Source organism: Amaranthus tricolor, chromosome 4 (genome assembly GCF_026212465.1).
Source record: "Amaranthus tricolor cultivar Red isolate AtriRed21 chromosome 4, ASM2621246v1, whole genome shotgun sequence".
Lineage (NCBI taxonomy): Eukaryota > Viridiplantae > Streptophyta > Magnoliopsida > Caryophyllales > Amaranthaceae > Amaranthus > Amaranthus tricolor.
The window spans coordinates 31,683,339-31,704,220 of record NC_080050.1 but is presented as its reverse complement, the minus strand read 5'-3'; the positions used below and the strand labels follow the sequence as shown (position 1 = coordinate 31,704,220).

At 30.5% G+C, this 20,882-nt stretch overlaps 2 protein-coding genes across 4 annotated transcripts; one reads left to right on the top strand and one right to left on the bottom strand.

Moving 5' to 3' along the window:
- Positions 1–3,960: 3,960 nt before the first annotated feature.
- Positions 3,961–4,736, top strand: LOC130810957 (auxin-induced protein 10A5-like). Its single transcript, XM_057677075.1, has one exon. The coding sequence runs from the start codon at positions 3,961–3,963 to the stop codon at positions 4,402–4,404; it is 444 nt and encodes a 147-aa protein (XP_057533058.1). The 3' UTR covers positions 4,405–4,736.
- Positions 4,737–10,693: 5,957 nt separating this feature from the next.
- LOC130811075 (protein CHLORORESPIRATORY REDUCTION 6, chloroplastic) lies at positions 10,694–13,527 on the bottom strand. Of its 3 annotated transcripts, none has more exons than XM_057677231.1 (4): positions 13,105–13,527; positions 12,517–12,642; positions 11,757–11,965; positions 10,694–11,016 (listed from the first exon to the last, which is right to left on the bottom strand). In XM_057677231.1, exons 1-4 carry the CDS (start codon positions 13,352–13,354, stop codon positions 10,807–10,809), a joined length of 795 nt encoding a protein of 264 aa, XP_057533214.1. In that variant the 5' UTR covers positions 13,355–13,527; the 3' UTR covers positions 10,694–10,806. The 3 variants fall into 3 exon arrangements, with proteins under 3 accessions (XP_057533214.1, XP_057533215.1, XP_057533216.1); XM_057677232.1 differs by having other exon boundaries at positions 11,757–11,869; positions 13,105–13,447; XM_057677233.1 differs by lacking the exon at positions 12,517–12,642.
- Positions 13,528–20,882: the final 7,355 nt, after the last annotated feature.

The window sequence follows — 20,882 nt, the reverse complement described above, 5'->3', positions numbered from 1 at the left end:
AGTGTTAAGAGTTAAGATACATGTATTCAACTAACTTACTACTCTTTGGGGCCTTGGTTTTGGTACATTGAGTATAGAGTTTTTGAATATCGTATAGTAAAATTAAAGCGATAAAAATAGTATTTTTATTTTAGTAAAATTGAGTTAAAGAGAAATAAAATGATTTTTAAGAGAAGTTGTAATTTTTTGACATTTAGTGTAATAATTGTGATATTAAATGAATAAAAAGGATGAATTTTATGTATGATATTAAATAGATTAAAAGGGAGTGGTGTGATCCATTTTCTGATAAGAAAATAATGCAAATTAAAGAAATAACTTAAAATAAAAATTAATGCAAACTAACTGAAACGGAGTGAATACTTAATTAAATTATTAAAATAAGTTAAATTAGATGGTTGATTATCAATCATCATCAGTAATCAGTATTCAGTATTCAGTATATAAGATTATTAAGATTTATTTGGTACTGTATGATAGGTGAGATTCATTCAATCTATGTATTAAATTCTTTTTTCTATTTTCTCATTTGATGATATGATTTATATACACGTTAGGATTAAATTGACTTTGATATTTTTTGAATCTAATGCAATATCACAGTTGGCATTGTTTTGTTCATTTATTGATCTGATTGGAGTATTAATTTTTATTCCATGTAATCATGAAGATTAATTTTTATTCCATGTAATTATTATTCACCAATTACATATAAAAAATATGGTATATATCTGCTTATTAACTAATCATCAATTGTTACACGACTGAACTATTAATTGAGTAGATGTAATTAAGCTCGACATCTTTGCATAAAGATGAGGATATTAAATGTGTGACAAAATTAAAAGGAGAGAAAATGAGAGAAAATAAGTGGTGAGATTGACGACATTACCCAAAACAAAAATAATGTGGTCTTTGACAAACGACTAATAACTAATAACTGATAACTAATTTAATCAGTTATTTTACCAAACACCCTTACTATAAAATTGTTCCCATTTTGTACTAGATACTATTAATTAATTAACACTAAGATTGATAATCATATCAATAAAACACTAAGCTTATAATAATACTTTTTTTTACCTATCACAAACTGTTAATACTATCCAGTGTACATTTTAAGTTTTACATCAAAAATAAAAAAGAAAATATTGACAAACAAATAAGTAGTCCAACTCCAAATAAGTATAAAACCTTTTGAAAAAGTGATTAAAACAAATTTGTGCGGGATCATCACAAAACAAAAAATTTCATATTAATGCGAATCATTCAAAGCTGGTGAACTCAAATACTTACCGATAGTATTTTATACTACCATCAAAAAACTAGTCTAGGTTGTCTGAATTCTATGTACAATATATGGAGTGAAAAATGTTTTTTAGATTACATGCAAGGTAGGTTGAGGGTGAGAATCGAACTCAAAGATACTTACTTTTCGACTAATAAAAGATCTGATTGTCAAAGTAATTAAAAGATGTTATCATTGGACTTAAGGAGTGTTATTGTATAACACAGATCACATTCAAATTAATTATGAATATCATGTGAGATTATTAATCAAGCAATAATAATGTTCCCTAGTGATTAACCAAATTCTGTATACACTTAATTTGTTAAGAGCAGGAAGTTTGTCTTTATTGATACACTTAATATTTTGGAAAAGGCATAATTCCTGCCTTAATAAAACAAGAAAAAAAGTTCTTTTTGGCAATAAAAACAGAAAAAAAATCATAGAAAGTGACAGATTTATGTGGATTTTGCATGCAGGTGGAATGGCAAACAATATTATGCTCGTTTGTGTAAATCAACTAATTTTGTTTAGTTTTAATATTTACGAGATTTGCAAAACAAATGAGTTGATCCTTTAAATCCTAGCAAGTGGGACACTTTAATGGGGCATCTTGGACTTAAGGGGAAAGGGGATGTACCCTAATAACACACGTGGGACCATTAAGGGTATAAGGAGAAATTAATTTGGATTACTTCAACTACTCTTGATCCAGATTAATAATTAAAATTTTAAATTATGTATAAAAATTAAAATAGAAAATATTAAATAACTAATTATCTAGTTAAATTTTTAAACCCCATAAGTATTTTTTTTAAGAATAATTATCCCTTAAAATTTTCTCAAGCACTTACGAACCAATTTTTTTTCGTCTGTCTTAATTTGCATTGTTACATCAAAAAATATCTATTCTGTTTTCGTATTTCAATAAATTCAAAAAGATAAATAGATAATTCTTCATCTCATTAAAATGGCTACATTTCACATATTTGTCTCAAAGCTAATTTAATTACTTCCTCCGCTCCAATTTACTTGCAATACTTACCCTTTATGTATTTTTTATATTACTTGCAAAATTATTATTTTTGGCAAAAATAATCTATATAATTCTCTATTTTACCCTTACTTTATTCCTACCCCACATATTACTATCAATCAACAATCATACATCATCCCTTTAGTTATTTAATTTACCCGCTATCAACTATCTACTTTTAATTATACAATTTTTTCCCCCTACCTTTTGAAAGAATTCAGATCAGCTTTTAAGTGCATTAGTGGCACAAACCTTCCAACTACTCTTCATTGAATGTTCTAGAACCCCTTAATAATTTTTGACCCTTGATTTTTCCTTAAATATACATCTCAGCCGTTGATTTCCATGATGCTCCTATAAACCCTAAGGTAATCGGCTATTATCATAAACGGTTCCTTCTCCCTCTCCCTATCAACTCTCCTCTCCCTCATCACTTGCTTTTTGTGTTCATTTCTCCAAAAACTCTTGATGTTGTGATCTTATTTTACCATCTCAACATATGATTTCGATTATCCCTCACTATCAACCAACATGCATTTTATTTTGGTTCATTTTTCAAATCTGATTTCGTGGTTTTGTGGTTTCTTATTTGGCTTTTGATTTCATTTTGGTTCATTCTAGTTCAGTTTTGCAGATGATTTCGTTTTGTGATTTCATGGGTCTTTTTTGGGACATCTTCATCTTCTGATTTTGTGGTCATTTTCTGATTTCGCGGGTCTTGTTTGGGACATCTTCATCTTCATCTTTTGGTGGGAAAATTTTGTAAATTTAATGTTTTTCCCATAGTGTACCTGCAGCAGCCGAATTCCTTGAACAATTAGCACTACTTTTGTAAAGGGTATTTTCATTGTATTTACATTAAAAAAATCCAGCTATTGTACTGTTACTGTACCATCATCCATCTCCTGAAAAGCAACCCATGTGAATGTGGTAATATTGTCCATTTGCACACTCAAAAGCATTATCTTAAAATTTGTGCAATAATCTCATGTTGCAACTAAAACGGAACAAAGGAAGTATGAGTTAAAAAAGCATAACAATTTCAGTGAAATAGAGCATTACCAAATAGTCTAGGACTAGTCAAAGCAGTTGGTCAACGGGCTTCAAATCGAGTCACTTTCTGTTGGCTTATTCAAAAAATCAAAAATGTCGGATTTGTGTGTAGGTTTGTTAAAAAAGACCAATATGTCAATTTTAAGTCTACAACAAAAAAATTCACTCAAAATACAAAAAGTGACTGAATTCCAACTAAAAATAATGACTTCAAAATTCAAACTATAAAGTCGAAAAAACTTCAAAAAAAATAACAAAACGATTGTCATTTCACATAGTTATTTTCGATTTTCAAGTATGGTCATTTTCAAATCATGGGTCAATATTACCAAATTATAACCCATCATACCATGCAAGCCCAATAGGCCATAATAACCAAGTGGAGTAAACAATTACCATCTCCCTAAGTTTCCAACTATATAACCATCAACACACTCCCTCCCAAATCCCAACCCCATCTTCTCTATTCTCCCTGCCTACACACAAATAACATTCTTCATTATTCTCTTAACAGTTTCAAATTTTACATTCAAATTTAATTATTTTTAAAATTTCACATTACAATTAAATTTTTTTAAAAATGTCGATCGGCTCCGGAAATAAATTTCCAAAATGCAACAAAATCCGACACATTGTACGACTCCGTCAAATGCTACGACGTTGGAGGAACAAAGCAGTACAACGCCGTATTCCTTCCGACGTTCCCTCCGGTCACGTCGCTGTTACCGTTGGTTCTAATCGTCGCCGTTTCATTGTCCGTACTACTTTCTTAAACCATCCGGTTTTTAGAAAATTGTTGGTTCAAGCCGAGGAAGAATACGGGTTTACAAATCAAATCGGTCCACTCTCTATTCCTTGTGACGAGAAACTGTTCGAAGAAATTCTTCGGTTAATGAACCGTTCTGAATCCAATGGCCGGTTCGCTAATCTTGAGGATTTTCAACGGTCTTCTTATTGCCACGTTGGATTCCATTCTTCTCTTATGGATTCTCGTCCGTTGCTTGAGACGGGATCATGTATCTGATTTTAACCCGTGGTGCTGTGTTGAGTTAATGAGTTGACCCGGGTATATGACTCATACGAGTTTGATTAAATGTATCAATGTATGATGCCAATTTTTTCAAATAGGGTAGTTTCTTTTCTTATACTGAGTGACTGAGTTGAGTCAAATGGGAGATTCACTCCGAGTTTAGAATGAGTGGAGATGGCGGGAAAGGTGGTTATGGAACTGAGTCTACCACCGAGTCGTCCCGAGTTTGAATTAGAGCGAGTGAATCACCGTTAAATTTGTTCGCGATACAAACTGTAATAAAGTGTAAAGTTGACCCACAATTGAGAAGGGTCACTTTTGTAAATTGAGCGATTTATTCAAACTAATTGAAAATTATAAGTAATCAATTATTTTCAATTTTTATTTATTATTATAGTGTTGATTTGCAATTTTTTTTAAAACTACATTGACGGATGGTGGGTAGGTTGTGGGAAGAAAAAGTTGAGTAGATAAAAAATTAAGTAAAAATTAAATTAAGATTTTTTTTAAGTTGTACTTCTTCGTCATTTACAATTATTATGTATTGAAAAAATAATTTAGAAATAATATAACCTTTCCTTCATTCTTTCATAAGAATCTTACTTTTTGATTAACCATAAATAATCCAAATTTTAAGAGGTACTTATGGTGAATCGATATAACACTTGTTACCACTTCAACGATAATATGTCCAAAAATAAAATTGAGAAAGTTGGAAAAAAATAAATCAGCCACCAACGTCTCCTCCCCTCCCCACCACCTAATAACAATTCTGAAGCATGTAATTTGCATGGAAAATGCTATGCTTTGGAAATTTAATGAAGTCGCACCGCACGAGCTAGGTTGCTGGACACAACATGATCGTGTCACACGAGCTAGCTAGGTTCACCATGTGACTTACTTATTTTCCTTATTTTTCATTTACTCTTCCTTTGCTTTCCATTTATATCAGTTTTATATACAATTCTTTTAAAATGTTTCTAAAATACAACCAAAAATTAACAAGTAATCCTAATAGTAATAATAATAATGTACTGAATAATAATAGTAATACTAATAGTACTAAAAGTACTATGTCCGAAAGTAACCTAATAATAATACTTATTATATATATAAATACATATTAGTAATGTTAGAATAATAATATATTTTAGTTCTATCAATAGAGATGGAAGGAAGTTTACTTGAGGTTACCTCACTTTTGTTGAAGGAAGCTTAGTAACTTGAAAAAGTAAAAATTAAAACAATGGCCCAAATACAACTTATACACTATCAACCTATACAATATATAATATTCCCAACACACCCCTTCAAGTTGAAACATGAAGATCACAAATGCCCAACTTGCGAAGTTTAGACATGAACTGACGATGGCCTAGAGCCTTAGTAAAAATATCAGCCAATTGAGCATCAGTAGGGACGTGGGAAGGATGTATAGTACCATCTTGTATGGAGTCGCATAAGTAGTGACAATCAACCTCAATGTGCTTGGTGCATTCATAAAACACAGGATTTTCAGCTAGATATAATCAGATTGACTGTCAAAATAAAGATTCATAGCTTTTGGATGGCGAACCCACAAGCTCAAAAGCAAGCCTTTCAACCATTTAAGCTCACATGTAACAGCAGCCATAGAATGATACTCTACCTCAGTAGAAGAGCTAGAGACAGTCAATTGTTTCTTTGTTTTCCAGGAAATAGGAGAACTCCCAAGAAAAACCAACCACCCCGACAAAGAACGTCAAGTAGGAGGACAACTAGCCTAATCAGAAACACACCAACCACTTAAAGGTAAATCACAATCAGAACGAAGAAGAATACCTTGTCCCGAACAACCTTTCAAGTACCAACAACACAAATAGCAACATTCCAATGATTACGCCGAGGGGCATTAAGAAATTGAGATAATATGTGAATAGAATATGCCAAATCAAATGTAGTAAATGCCAAATAAATGAGTCGACCAACCAACCTTCGATACTGCTCAACATTGTCAAGCAAAGGACTAATAGAACGTGCTAATTGATGATTTTGCTCCATGGGAAAACTGATTAGCTTAGATCCTAAATTACCAACCTCAGCAATAATGTCAAGAATGTATTTTCGTTGGCACAAATAAATACTTTCAGAATTTCGAGAAACCTCAATACCAAGAAAATAATTAAGAACACCAAGATATTTCATGTGAAAACATGAGCATAAATACTTCTTTAAAGCAGACAAAGCAGCGGAATAGTTTCCATATATAATTAAATCATCAACATAAACAAGAATATTATGTTGAATCGCACCTTTTTGACAAGTAAATAAGAAATTATCCGAATATGACTGGATAAAGCCATATTCCCCCAGTGATTGAGCCAACTTTGCAAACCAACATCTTAAGGCTTATTTCAAGCCATAAAGTGATTTTTGCAATCTACAAACCTTATCAGGTTTATCACCTTGAAAACCATGAGGGATTTTCATATACACCTCTTCAGACAAATTCCCATATAAGAAAGTATTGTGCTCATCCATTTGATGTAACTCCCAGTTCTTAGCAGCAGTAACAGCCAAGAAAACCTGAACAGTGGTCATCTTAGCAACAGGAGCAAAAGTTTCATTGTAGTCTATACCTTCAACTTGATGATTTCTGAACACAACTAAACGTGCCTTAAGTCTTCTATGCTCCCATCCGAGTTATATTTAATTTTATATACCCAACGACTACCATGAGTTTTCTTCCCGAGAGGCAAAGACTCCATACTCCAAGTCCCATTAGCTTCCAGACTTGAATTTCTTTTAGCATTGCTGCTTTCTAGCTAGGATCGTCCGTCATTGCCTCCTTAAAAGATTTGGGTTCTGCACCTACGAAAATAGCTGCTAGAAAATTTTTACGACCCACAAAAAAACGATCACAGTTGACGAAATGCGTTATAGGATAGGACATACCCGAGGACTGATTAGAAGTAGATGAGGATAGCAGAGAGACTGGACTTACAAATCGTATGGTGTTAGTGACATATCCACGCAACTTTGTTGAGGGAAATTTTTTACGTTTGCCTTTACCTTCGTCTTCCCCTGTATGCAAAGTAGAAGTGGCTACTGCCTCCTTCCTCATCAAACCATACATATCTCCTACTCCATGGTTAACCTCATTGTGTGCATTTACTAACTTACGCACTCTCTTCTCATTACCACTTATATGAGCATTATCGCGTTGTTCGGCCATGACATCCTATACATTACTTTTAGTCACATCATCAATTTGCCCTTGATTACCACTAATGTCATCATGACTAATAAGCTCACCCTCATTTGTACGAGGATTTAAAAAATCATATAAATAATCACCATCTAAATTGTCAAAATTAGGAGCAACGGTAAAGGAAGAAAAGATGGAAAAATAATTAGTTGAGCAAATGGAAATTCATTCTCATAAAATTTAGCATATCTAGAGAAAAAATAAGTTCCCGTTTCAAGATCAGAGCTTCCACCCTTTCTTTCGTTGAGGATAACTGACAAACACACATTTACGACTTCTATTTGCAAACTTATCTCGTTTAGACTTGTGGTTGTAAGCATAACGTAAACATCCAAATACATGAAACTCTGAAAAAGAAGGTGGGGAACCAAACAACAATTCATAAGAAGTTTGATTATCTAACAAAGGAGATGGTGTTCGACTAATGACGGAACCAACAACTAAAGCACAATCTCCCAAAAACTGCAAAGGGAGATTAGCTTGAAAAGTAAAGCTCGAGCAACGTTAAAAATATGTCTATGTTTTCTTTCTACTCGGCCATTTTGTTGGGGGTATCAACCCAAGAGGTTTGAAAAAGAATGCCAGTTTTATCAAAAATAAGGTCCCCAAAGATCACAATGTATTATTTAAAACAAAAAGTAGCCCTAGTGTCACTGACAAGGAATTTATTTCTAGACTGTTTAGCTTGATGACACACATCACAAGCTTGTTCTAATATGCTACTTGACTTATTAATAAAGGGAAGAGACCGCAAAACTTTATCAGAAGGATGACCAAGTCTTTTATGCCATAACTCTGGAGAAGAAGTGCCAACAACATGTGTTGCATAAATTTGTGAAACATCCGAAAGTAATAAAGTTCTTCTCTCCGTTTACCTACTCCAATCAGCCTCAATTGTTGGTCTTGTATAACACATAATGTCTTAGTAAATAGCATAGCGCAATTCATATCATCAGCAAGATGGGTCACGAAAATTAAATTGCAATTTAACTGTGGCACATAGAACACATTTTGAAGTACAATATTCTGCGTCGACTGTACTTCATCCTGCATAGTTGAGATCGTTTGTTTTCCATCGGGGAGTCCTACTGTGCACTCAGTCATGACATTCACATTATGTAACAAATTTAAATTACCAGTCACATGATGGGAAGCACCAAAATCTATACGGGTTACAATGGACTTACCACTCAAACGATCATTAGGTTACAAGGAAGAATTACCCAACAACTCGAGAAGTTTTTGCCACTGAGTACTTGTGATATTCGGCAAAGAAGATTGTTGTGATGCATGTGCACTAGCCTCATTTCTTGAAACAGCAGCCAGATTGCTTAAAACAACGGTAACGGAGGCATGAACATCATTTCTATTATTGCGTTTTTCATTGTTAGGCTGCACATTTCTTGAGAACCCACAACCTCCTCTACTTGTACCACGTCCACCGGTACGAGAAGAACGAGAGTCCCACCGATTAGGATATCCATGATCAGTCCAACAATTTGCCTCATCATGGCCGCGACGTTGAAAATATGTGCAAGACAAAGTAGTATAAGACTTGGATCCATTGTCACCCAACTTGTCATAGGATGGAAAGGAGGCATTCGACTTCACTGCCATAGCACGGACCTCCTGCTGTTCTAATTGTAATTTAGCAACCCTTTGTAGTCATTCCTCTTGAAGGAACATTTGGTAAGCCCTATTTAGAGAGAGCAAAGGTTCTTGGGATAGAATTGATGACCTCATATGGCTATATAAATCAACATTGACTCCAAACAAAAAATCTTGAAGGCGAACTTCATCAAGCCTCACTTGTAGATGCGCTCCAATATCACATGTACACTTACCACATTTGCAACTCGGCAATGAATTGTAAGTAGCGAGTTCATCCCACAATGGTTGCAATTGACCAAAATACTCGGCAATACTCATGTGCTTCGGTTGTTGACACTCCACTAAATAGAGATATGTATATGCAGAGGGTTAATGGAGATAGCCTGATGTCATGTTAAGACAGAAGAGATGTTAATAAAGAGTAATGCGGTTACAACTAATATATACAACTTATGTTAACCCTACTGCCACATGGGCTCAACTAAATTATAATGGCCCAAATACAACTTAATGTAAGGAACGGAAGAGGTCACTACGACTTTCACTAGATCATCAACTCAAGACATTTTTTCAAATATCCAAATCAATCAACCCAAAATATCACAAACAAGAATATGAAATGTGGACAGCAATATTTCAGTCATAAGCCATCAATAATAAGCGGAATAAGATGCAAGCAACACACAAAAATTATACGTGGAAAACTCCTTCGATGTGAAGGATAAAAACTATGGGACCTCTTGAGGAGTCCACCCTTAATATCTCTTATTGATGATAAAATTAAGGGTAAAATGAACCCAATGTATTTCACAACAATCTACAGCCCACTAACAACAATAAACAATAAGAGATTGAAATTAGAGAGCAAGAGAAGTAGAAAACACCCAAAAAAAGCACTTCTGTCCAGAGATAACTGCGACCAAATTAGAGCTCAAAACAACGATTCAACCGTTCAAAGTGAAGCTCTTGATATTAGGAACAAGCTGCCAAAATTTGAGGATGATCCAACGGCGCAATTTCTGACAACAGACAGATTACTGAAGCCTGCCCTAAAAACTCCGAAAATAAAAACCTCCCTTTTTTCTCTATTTTGTGTGTGCTGTTCTTAAAAACTACTCACCCTATCTTGGTCAAATGTTTACCACAAGATAACCCCTTTAAAACTTCTAGAGGAAATCACAACTTAAGTCTCTAAATTAGACTTAATCCAAGCTAGTAAAATGTAATAAAAAATGGACCAACTAAGTGGACCAAAACAAGAAACATTTTATTTCAATTGGGCTGGACCCATAACACTTATACTATATCAACCTATATAATATATAATATTTCCAACAATAATCTACCTTGTGTGAAATTTGAAGAAAAAATAGTCCATTCCAAAAGTTATAAAAAAGCAATTTGCAAGTTGGGTGTTCAAATAGATTGCATCAAAGTAGTAAGCTTGAAATTAATATGTATACATAATATACAAGATTTATAAAATATCAAAGATGACAATTAGTATAGTTTTAATCCTTAGTCCTGGAAATACAAATCTAGGAATTAACAGGATTCTGATCAATAAAGTCGAACAATTCATCCCCAATTCCAAAACCAAGCATTCGAGCCATGTCTTTAGTCTTCAATCTAGCCTTGGGAGTGGATATTCCTTGTTGCTTTAACCAAGCATATATTACAAACACTTTCTTCATTATAAACAGTTCTAGTGCCTCTGGATTGAACACTACGCCCATTCGCATACTCATCTGTTTCATAATTTTAACTTCATCAGAATATAAGTTGAGAGTTAAATTACATTTTCGAAAAATAACCCACATGTAATCTTACACCGAAAAGTTAGAAAGATATTGACTAACATATATGGTCGATGAGCTATTCTTCTTAATGCCAATTGATTTTAGGATGGAACCTTATCGGTTTTGCGTGTAGCTAGAGGTGTTTAAAACAGAACTGATAACCTGATATTTACCCAACCCTGTAACCGAGCTCGACTTGACTCGAGTTCAAAAAGAATTTTAAAGTATGCAAAAACCAATGTGTACTCAAAACCCGATTTTGAACCGACTCGAAACAGGTGACTCAAAATCGACCAGATAACCCGAATGAACACCTCTATGTATAGGCAGTAGCTAACTTTTCTCTTATGTGGGCCTTGTTGTGTACAAGCACAACAACAAATTTATCATAGTATTAGAGCCGACGGTTTTCGTTCCATTAGAAAAAAATCGGTCCTCCATACAAAAACAATTTGCAGGTTCGAAAAGAATGGAATTCGCGCCGAATGTAAAAAATAGGCTAAATATGAAGGGGAATGTTGAAAAATAACCCATATGTGATCCTACATCGAACAATTTGATAGAGATCGACTAGGTAACATATATACTTAATGGGCTACTCCTCATGATACCAATTGATTGTCTTATTGTGTCAAGCCTATTACCAAATTTATCAGATTTATATTGGACAACATATATAATATATATACCTGGTGTGGCACAAGCATGGCGGCGTAACGAGCCAGTTCACCAGCACGCCAGTCGAGTAACACAGGAAGCCAAGGATAAGTCGCGTCAAGCCGTACAAACCATAGTCTGACATCTGGTAATTCGGATAGCTCACGTTGATCATATGTGTCCTCCCTTATGTACTTTATAGTGAACCCAATTGTACGCTCTAAATACTCATTGGGCTCAACTACAAATAATACAGTGTTAATATATAATATTCATTAAGGTTCTATGTATTGCTATATATCAAATCAATTGAGGAAAAATGATATCAGAGTATATGAAACATTATCGTAGTTCATAACTATTAGCTTAAATGTCAAGAAATTAACTCAACTAAAATCTTAAATTGATGGTTGAGGCTCTATAATATTATATATTCTAATATACCCCTTTAGACAAGAGTGTTTTAGGATAGAGTATATGAAACATTATCGTAGTTCATAACTATTAGCACATGCCCTTCTCATACATGGCAATAAATATTCCACTTTAAATGAGAGGTGGTTGAGAAAGATTTGAATTTGTAATTTTTTATCACACTGACTTTTCTAATACCATATCAAGAAACCAACTCAACTAAAAACTTAAAATAATGGTTAAGGCCCAATAATATACTCTAACAAAAAAGAAACCAAATGATTTTGTATACTTTATCAAGTATTCTCACATAATACTTAATGGGCTATAAGTGTGAATAGAATAGGTAAGAAATAAGTATATATAGTTACCACTTACCAGAAGAAGGTGAAACAATAGAAGTAGCAGATTGAAAGGGGGACAAGTCTAGACGTCTAATATCATCAGTGTCTACAACAATCTCAAATCTTCCTTCTTTTGGTGGCATTGGCTCTGCAACTTTAGCTAAACGTTCCATTTTTGGGTATCATTATACCATCAATCAATCAATTAACCAAACTAAAAAACTAAATTTCTTTTTTTTTAAAAAGAAATCATCCTCAATAATCTCACGTATCATTACTCATTTGTTGTGAATAATATTTGCAATTAATTATTTTAAAATAATCTAAAATTTATATATATTTTTTGACAACGCTCCTTAACACATTTTAATCGGTTACTACGTACTTACCACCAAAGAGGTAGACCAACGAAAAAAGGAGAAGGAAGAAGAAAAAAATAAGTGTAACAACTAGTAGATAACAATAGTCGATTAAAATATGACAAGAGGTGTTCTCAGCATAAAATATACAAAGGTTGAATTATTTAGATATATTCAATTAAAAATTATTCACAGCAAATAGGCAATAAATGAGATTATTCAGTATAATTTACCAAAAAAAAAATTAATAATAGAAAACTTACTTTGGAGGTTATCATCATCAAGGAGAGAAAGATCATAGTTGCCTTGTGGATTGAATGCTACTTTGGTAGTGAATTGTAAATGGAATTGGTGGTGTCTGCTTCTTCCATTGTTGGTTAAACCATTGCAATAAAGAGGGCAAGCAAATGAATTGGTGGTTATGGTGGTGGTAGATATTGGTGGATGAGATTGTAGAGTAATAATTGAAGATAGGTTATGCAATGAGCTTGCGAGTGTTGTGGTTGTAACCATGGATAGTTATCTTGCTTTGGCCCCTTCAAAATGCTTGGTTCAATGCCTTTGCTTTATCCTTTTTTTCCTCTTCCTCCCTTCTCTCTCTCTCACTCTCTCTCTCTCTCTTATTTTTCTTTTTTTTTTTCCTGCAATTTTGGTTGGATGATGAGATGGGCCCACGATTGAAGCACTTGAAAGAAACACTAATTTTTTATTGTGGTCGTCTAACTATGAGATGATCTTAATTGGGTCAATCCAAATGCTTTAAAAAAAACTATTGTTCTATATAATTCAAATTTCATTATTTTTAAATGTTTTTTTAATAATGGGCTGCTTATAAGGGCTTATCTCACGGTGAGACAGTCTCATATAAGACTCGCTGTGAAAGAAAACACCTTATATTTGTTCAATGACAAATTCTTCTATAAGACGGTCTCACCGTGAGATATGTCTTATATTTGGGTTAAATTACCTAATAATAGAAACTTTTAGCTTATAGGCTTTTTATTTTGAGGTCATCTCACCGTGAAACAATCTTATACAAGATAGGCCTGTGTTTAATTAGAAAAAAAATTTTGATTTTGAATAAATGAGAGCAAAAAAATACTAAATGGTGCCATTTGTTACTCCTATTTAGACCGAGAAGCCTAGAAAATTCTTTTATCATTCTATTATACTTATTATATTTGACTTTTTACGTAATTTAACGTGTTTATTTTCATCTATAAAGTGAATTATGCATAACTAAAATTTCTAAAAAATTAATATATCTTAAAAATATGCGATCAAACAATTCAAATAATATTCTACTTGAATATATTTTTTCTTACACGATAGCCACTACATATGAAATAAACTTGGAAAATAAATAGTAACGATGTTAAATCTATGACTTAAAAAAGTTACAAGCCTGAACTGTTTGTAAAAGGAAATAAATGGAGTCCAAAAGTTTAACTCAAGCTGATAGGCCCGTCAATTCATCAAACAGCCCGTTAAACCCATGTATTTGTTGGGCTCTCATGTTTTGAATCGAAAATTTGAAATTTATAAGATAATTTATCAAAAAAATAAATAAATAATATAAATTTTAATTTTATTCTAAAAGTAAGCGTGAAAATTTCAAATTTAAAGTTTGGGGTTGTGCTGTTCGAAGTTATTAACTGCAAACAGCTCAAAACAGATCAAATAGTTGTTCGCAGTTAGTAAATGCGAACAGCTATTTTGTCTTTTTTGACCTGTTCGCGGTTACTAACTGCGAACAGTTCCAAACCTCAAGTTTGGGAATTTCACGCTTACTGTTAAAATAAAATTGAAATTTATACTATTTTGTTCATTTTTTTGATAAATTATCTTATACATTTCAAATTTTCTTTTGAATCAACCAGACTAGGCCCAAATGGATCACTTACAGGCTACAAGCCATGGTAAAATAATTTCTTTCAAATTGCAGTATTTCACTTCATCTTTATATCTTACTTGTTGTAAAAGACGGTTTCACCGGAAGACCGTCCGATATATGGGTTAAATGATCCATCATCATCACCATATTCAATGTATCCCGTTCATAGAAAAATTATGATCAGAGTCTGGAGAGGGAAGAAAGACGACAACTCATATTCATAAAAAAGAGTGCGGTCAAAGAATCTCTCGCTTCAAGAAGATCTTTGAGGAGAGTGAAGCCTGCAACTATCCTGAAGCCTACAACTTTCAACACATATTTATCTTTACAATAATCAACAAATAAAAATAAAATACATAGAAATAAATAAAAATAAAGATAATAAGATATAAATGAGTAAAAGAGAAATATATAAATAATCTAATTAATACAAATTAAAAAAATAAGGACTTTTGATTTAAGATTGTCTCACCTAGAGTCAATCTCATACAAAAGTAGCTGTTTTTATAAAAGTTCCAACTTTCTACATTCCCATGTATCCTCCTTCGCTACTCGTATTCAAGGAAAGATACCAAGCACTTATAGACAAAGTTAGCGGGACAACAGAGATGAAGAAACGTGTCAAATGGTAGTATCTAAAACAAAATGTATATTTGTTATTGTTCTGAAAATATTTGTTACATTATGATTATTAATATTATTATTCAATATTTAAATTTATTTTATATTACGGTTATTGGTATTATTCATCATTCAAGTTTATTTTATATATTGCGGTTAATGTGTAAAGTATAGTTAAATAAAGTCTTATTTTAGTCGTCTAATCACATACTTTTATAATATTAACTTTTTATAATTTTTAAATGTAGATAGTTTAATATATGAATAATAAAAATAATATATTAGGTCGTGTATAAAGACAAAGTATAGCTCTAAGAACTTTAAATACTTCTAAATTGGAATAATAACTCCTATGTTCTAGTGTTGTAGGTTAGCATGGTCACCCTTTCTAAACTTACTTGGAACATTCTTGGGTGCATGTGTAGACAAAGTGTGTAGGTGTACATCTATGCCAATATGCCATGCACATTCAAGGAAGGAATAAATAAAATAAAATCATATTTTTATTTGAAATAAAATAGTAGCTAAAAAGCCACCATCTAATTCCCAAACATGAGAATCATTTCATAGCCATTTAAAGATACTCCATGTTTTACCTTATCATATTCATCATTTTCTTTTACTTTTTACCCTTTTTTTAATGGCTTTTTTTAGCACCATTGATGTTTGATTGGCCAAAATAATCAAAGATATAAACTAATTCTACTAACTAATTATTTCATGACAATCAAAGATGGTCTAGTTTAACAACCATTTCTTTTCTAAGATTTACTTATATTATTCATATGAATATTAGCTTGATTTGATTTGACTTCATTATACCTAAAAAATAATTATTATTGATCAATTTTTTCTTTTAAAAACCTAATACTTTTTATGTCTCATAAAATTGATATAGTGTGGAATGACATAAAAATTAAAAAAATAGTCAGAATACTATAATTGTGTGGATAGGATTAAAAGGAAGAAAGATTTAAAAAATGTATAGAAAATTTAAAAAATGGTGAAAATATTACCCAAAACATAAATACTGTGAAAAATAAAAGAGATGATTCAAGATAAATATGTTAAGCAAATTAATAGGAAAGTAGGGAATACACTATTACTCCTAAGTCAACCATTTTAGTAATAAATAAATAGGAAATCCTAACCACAAATTCTTGAATATTAGATAAATAAATAAATATTGAAAAATCTATGCATAGAATGAAATCTAAATGAGTACACTGTACACACATTTAATTAATATTTACAACAACAAACTAACATTTGTATGAAGTAATATATCTAATAAAAAATTTCCAAAATTTTAAAAATTGTTAGAAAAATATATATTGTTGTGTACGTACGTTAGTTGTATAATTTATATATATATATATATATATATATATATATATATATATATATATATATATATATATATATATATATATATATATATATATGTATATATATATATATATATATATATGTATATGTGTATGTGTGTTAATCGCATGAGTTGTTGATTTTTATGGTTTAATTGATGAAATAATGCTATATTATGTTTAAATTTTGTTGCACTCTTAATTTTCTAATTTTTAGTTTGAATCTCTATTTTCTAAGATTTAGTTTCTTAGCTTTAGTTCACGGTGATAGTACCCTATTGATATTGAGATTATATACTTATTGAGTTGCAATATATTGAGTGAACAGCGTAAAAACTTGTATATTGGTGTTACTGATGTCTTTGAACTTAAGATTCACGGATCAAAAAAGAAACCCTAAAGTTGAAGAATATTTTATTTATATCACATTTTATTCTGCTCTTTTCTTAAGATTTTAAATTCAATTCTTAGTATTTTTTTTAGTTAATTTATTTTTAATTTAATTAATAATATAGCAAAGTCAATAAAATGGAATAAATATGGAAGAAATGGAAATAAAGAAAAAACAAAATGGGGTGGGAAGGAGCGACGGTGGTCCAAAGTGGGAGAATGTAAACATTTGATTACAGCTCATCATGTTGATGTTGTTACTTCAACCACAAGCTCTTGGCTTGGGATTCTTATTTCTGAATTATGACTATGACTTTAGCCAATTACCACCATCCACCAACGTTTTTTTTATGTCCTACCTTTTTTCTTATTTCATTTACTAACCATTTAACCATTTAGCCATGACTTTCCTATTAATTAATTATCCATATTGTATTATCAAAAAAACATTATAAATAGTACTTTATGCATGATGCATCATTTTGCTTTAGAACCAACCGAAAATCTAATATTTATCTGATTTTATAAATAAATTTGTATTTGACTCGGCTTTAAAAATAGATTCACAACTATGTAAAAACTAAAAACCAACTTGAATACAAGACCTAATTTTAAACTGATACGAAACCGTTAACTTAAAATCGACTTGATGACCCGAATAAATACCCTGTATATGTAATTTAAGTGTGAGACAATTCTTAATTGTCGAAGTAGTTGTTAGTTGTGAGTACTGTAGTAGCATAATCATAGTTGTTACATACTTGCCTGATCTTAGTCAAATGTGAAACTATTTGCACTTTTTTACTAGTCATAGCTTTTTACTTAGTAATTTGTAAGAAACTATATAGTCATATCTAATTTTGTTAATTTGTCTAAAATATAGTTTCTAAATATGAACTTTTATACTAATATTTATGCAATGAAAAATATTATTAATAATATATGTATTAAATTGGGTTGTCTGAAAATCTTGATGTTGCATTTAAATAGGATATAAGGTAGTATTTAAATGTTCAATTATTTGTGTTAAGTATTACAATCCGATAAAAAGAAAATAATTTGTTGAGAAAAATATAGAGAAAATCTTAAACAGAAAATAATAATGTGTTAAGTATTACAATCCGATAAAAAGAAAATAATTTGTTGAGAAAAATATAGAGAAAATCTTAAACAGAAAATAATAATGTGTTAAGTATTACAATCCGAGTAAGTATTACTAATTTTGATTTTATAAAAAGAAAATAAGTTGTATCATTATATTTATAGCATTATGTACTACTAAGTACTACTTAATTTGTCGACTAATAATAGTTTTAAATAGTTTTTAACTTTACTAAAAGACCAACAACTACTTTAATTATTACACCGAATACATTCTTAAACAAGTAAAAACTTATTTTATTTATTTCACAAATAAAAAAAAATTTCATTGGAAAATACACTTGAGGAAAACTATTTAAGTCTTCTAGAATTAACATATACAACCATTTTTGCTTTTTTATTACATGTATATGAATTTTATTATTAGTCATTATTTAGTAGTTCAAGGTTCTTTCCACCATGTTTCTTTTGAAAAATCTTGAATTTTGTTGGAAAAAATAGTACTTACTAATACTCGGTAAGGTATGCTTTCCTTGTTGACAATGACTTATAATTTGGAACATAATCAACGCTCCTAATATTACAACACACTTGCACTTTTCTACAAGTCAAAATATCTAAATAAAGACATTTTATAAATAATAAGAAAAGTGATATTTTTAATCCATATGGCTGTGCTCCTATGCATAAAGAGATAAAAAAGAAAATATAAATATAAAAATATCAATTTTTGTCTTTATTAAAATATATATAACTTTTCTCAAGAAAAACTGAAGTTTGATTATCACTGCCTTTTATCTAATTCTTCTCTTTTTTAAGCCTATTATGTACCCCAAAAGAGAAAATATCAAAAAATAATCACACTAATTAATATGTAATTTAATAGGAGTAATTAATTATGATTTTAGTAGGAGTATCATTTTAAGTTGGAGTATTCTAAAAAATACCAAAAATTTCACATTTAGCCTCTTACATGAAATTTGTTGTGTTTTTATTTTTGGTTACGGTCTATATTTTATTATTAATTTATTTAATATAAATTTTCACTTTAGATACAAATTTCTCTTATTTTCTCATAGGTGACATTTTTTTACTATGTAATTTTCCGTATTCTTAATTTTCAAAAAAAGAATATATTTTTTCTTTTTATACCAAATTTTCATTAGAATTGTATTTGTAACAAAAGTCGTCGGATTAACAGAGTGATTACTTCTATTTTTATATATTAAACAGAAATTTCTAATCAATCATCATAATTTATAAATTACTATAAAAAAAATAAAATAATAATAATAATAAAATAAATAAAACTAAAAAAATAAAGTAAAATCACAAAAGTGCCTGAAGTTGATTTGTTAACTTCACATTACTAACACCGTAACACGGTAACACCTGCTCGTTTGAAGCCTTTACATTTTGTCATTTTATTATAAGTCAACAATAGACGACTAATTGACCTGGTTACCTTTGCCAAAAAGAAACACGCTAATTTTTTTGGAAAATGTAATAATTTTTGTATCCTATGATGGTTAACCTGATTTTTATTTTTTATGGGCAAAAAGTTTATATGAAATCGTCTTTTTATAGACTTATATAACTAGTTTATGTTTGTAGTTGAGCATTTTAAAATTGTAAATAATTATTTTGATACGCTAAATATACATGTATCATCAATATATAGAGATGATGTTACCATGAAGTGTGGTAAAGTTTACCAAACTGTCTCATTTAAAAATTTGTATTTTTATAAAATAAACAACTCTTTATGTTCAAGTATGAACTTGGAGAACAAGTCTATAAGATATTTCATATTTTGCTATGTTTGATTTCTAAAGCATAAATTAATACATTTAATTACATGAAATATAATAAAGTTTACCAAAATTTGATGCTTGAAAATTAAATATCAAAATAAATATAATTAAATCATAAAGTCATATGTATCAAACACGATTTAAATTTCAAACTTTTTCATCATACATAAGAAATTAACACTAATGAAAATTTTATAAGTACACTAGCTTGAAAATCGGTTCAATACATATATTTAATGAAACAAGTCATTGTTGAGAAAAAATACTTTGTAATTCATCCAATTATGATAAATGGAAATTTTTCTTCAATTTTTTGAAAAGCTAGCTAGTTTCCTGCAACAATAAGCTATATAATTTTTCAGTTGAGTTAGTAATAACTTTTTCAGTCCAATTAAACTTTTATTTAGTTCAATCCAATTTTACTCAATTTAATTCAATTTTTCATAATAATTTAGTTTAACAATTTTTATTTTTGAAAATCGACCGCAATATTCTATATCTATAAAATATTAAGTAAATATCAAATTAATTATTGAGAAAGTACATTTGTGTGTTACTCTTTTTGTGATACTCTTAACCACTCAACATTTATTACGTAAAGATTTTACGATAATTGATGTAGTGAAAGGGAGGGGATAACAAAAGATTAAGGTAAAGAAAGTGGAAGAATAAAAGCTTACATAGGATATGATTATACTTTACACTTTACAGTAAATGAAACTTTATGTAGTTGTAGTTGTACACTTCTAGTTTTATAAATACAAGTATAAATTAGGTTTACTTGAACTGTGCATGCATTTTAGGAATAGGGATGGTTATCAATATATGGCTTTTTTTTTTTTACTCGATTTAGA

What these genes read in the sequence shown, in the direction of transcription:
- LOC130810957 (XM_057677075.1), top strand. Translation starts at nt 3,961, where the DNA reads ATGTCGATCGGCTCCGGAAATAAATTTCCAAAATGCAACAAAATCCGA.
- LOC130811075 (XM_057677231.1), bottom strand. Translation starts at nt 13,354, where the DNA reads ATGGTTACAACCACAACACTCGCAAGCTCATTGCATAACCTATCTTCA. An exon ending in TGATGATGATAACCTCCAAA is followed by an intron (nt 12,643 to 13,104) that starts GTAAGTTTTCTA and finishes TGGAACGTTTAG; the next exon opens with CTAAAGTTGCAGAGCCAATG. An exon ending in TATTGTTTCACCTTCTTCTG is followed by an intron (nt 11,966 to 12,516) that starts GTAAGTGGTAAC and finishes TATTATTTGTAG; the next exon opens with TTGAGCCCAATGAGTATTTA.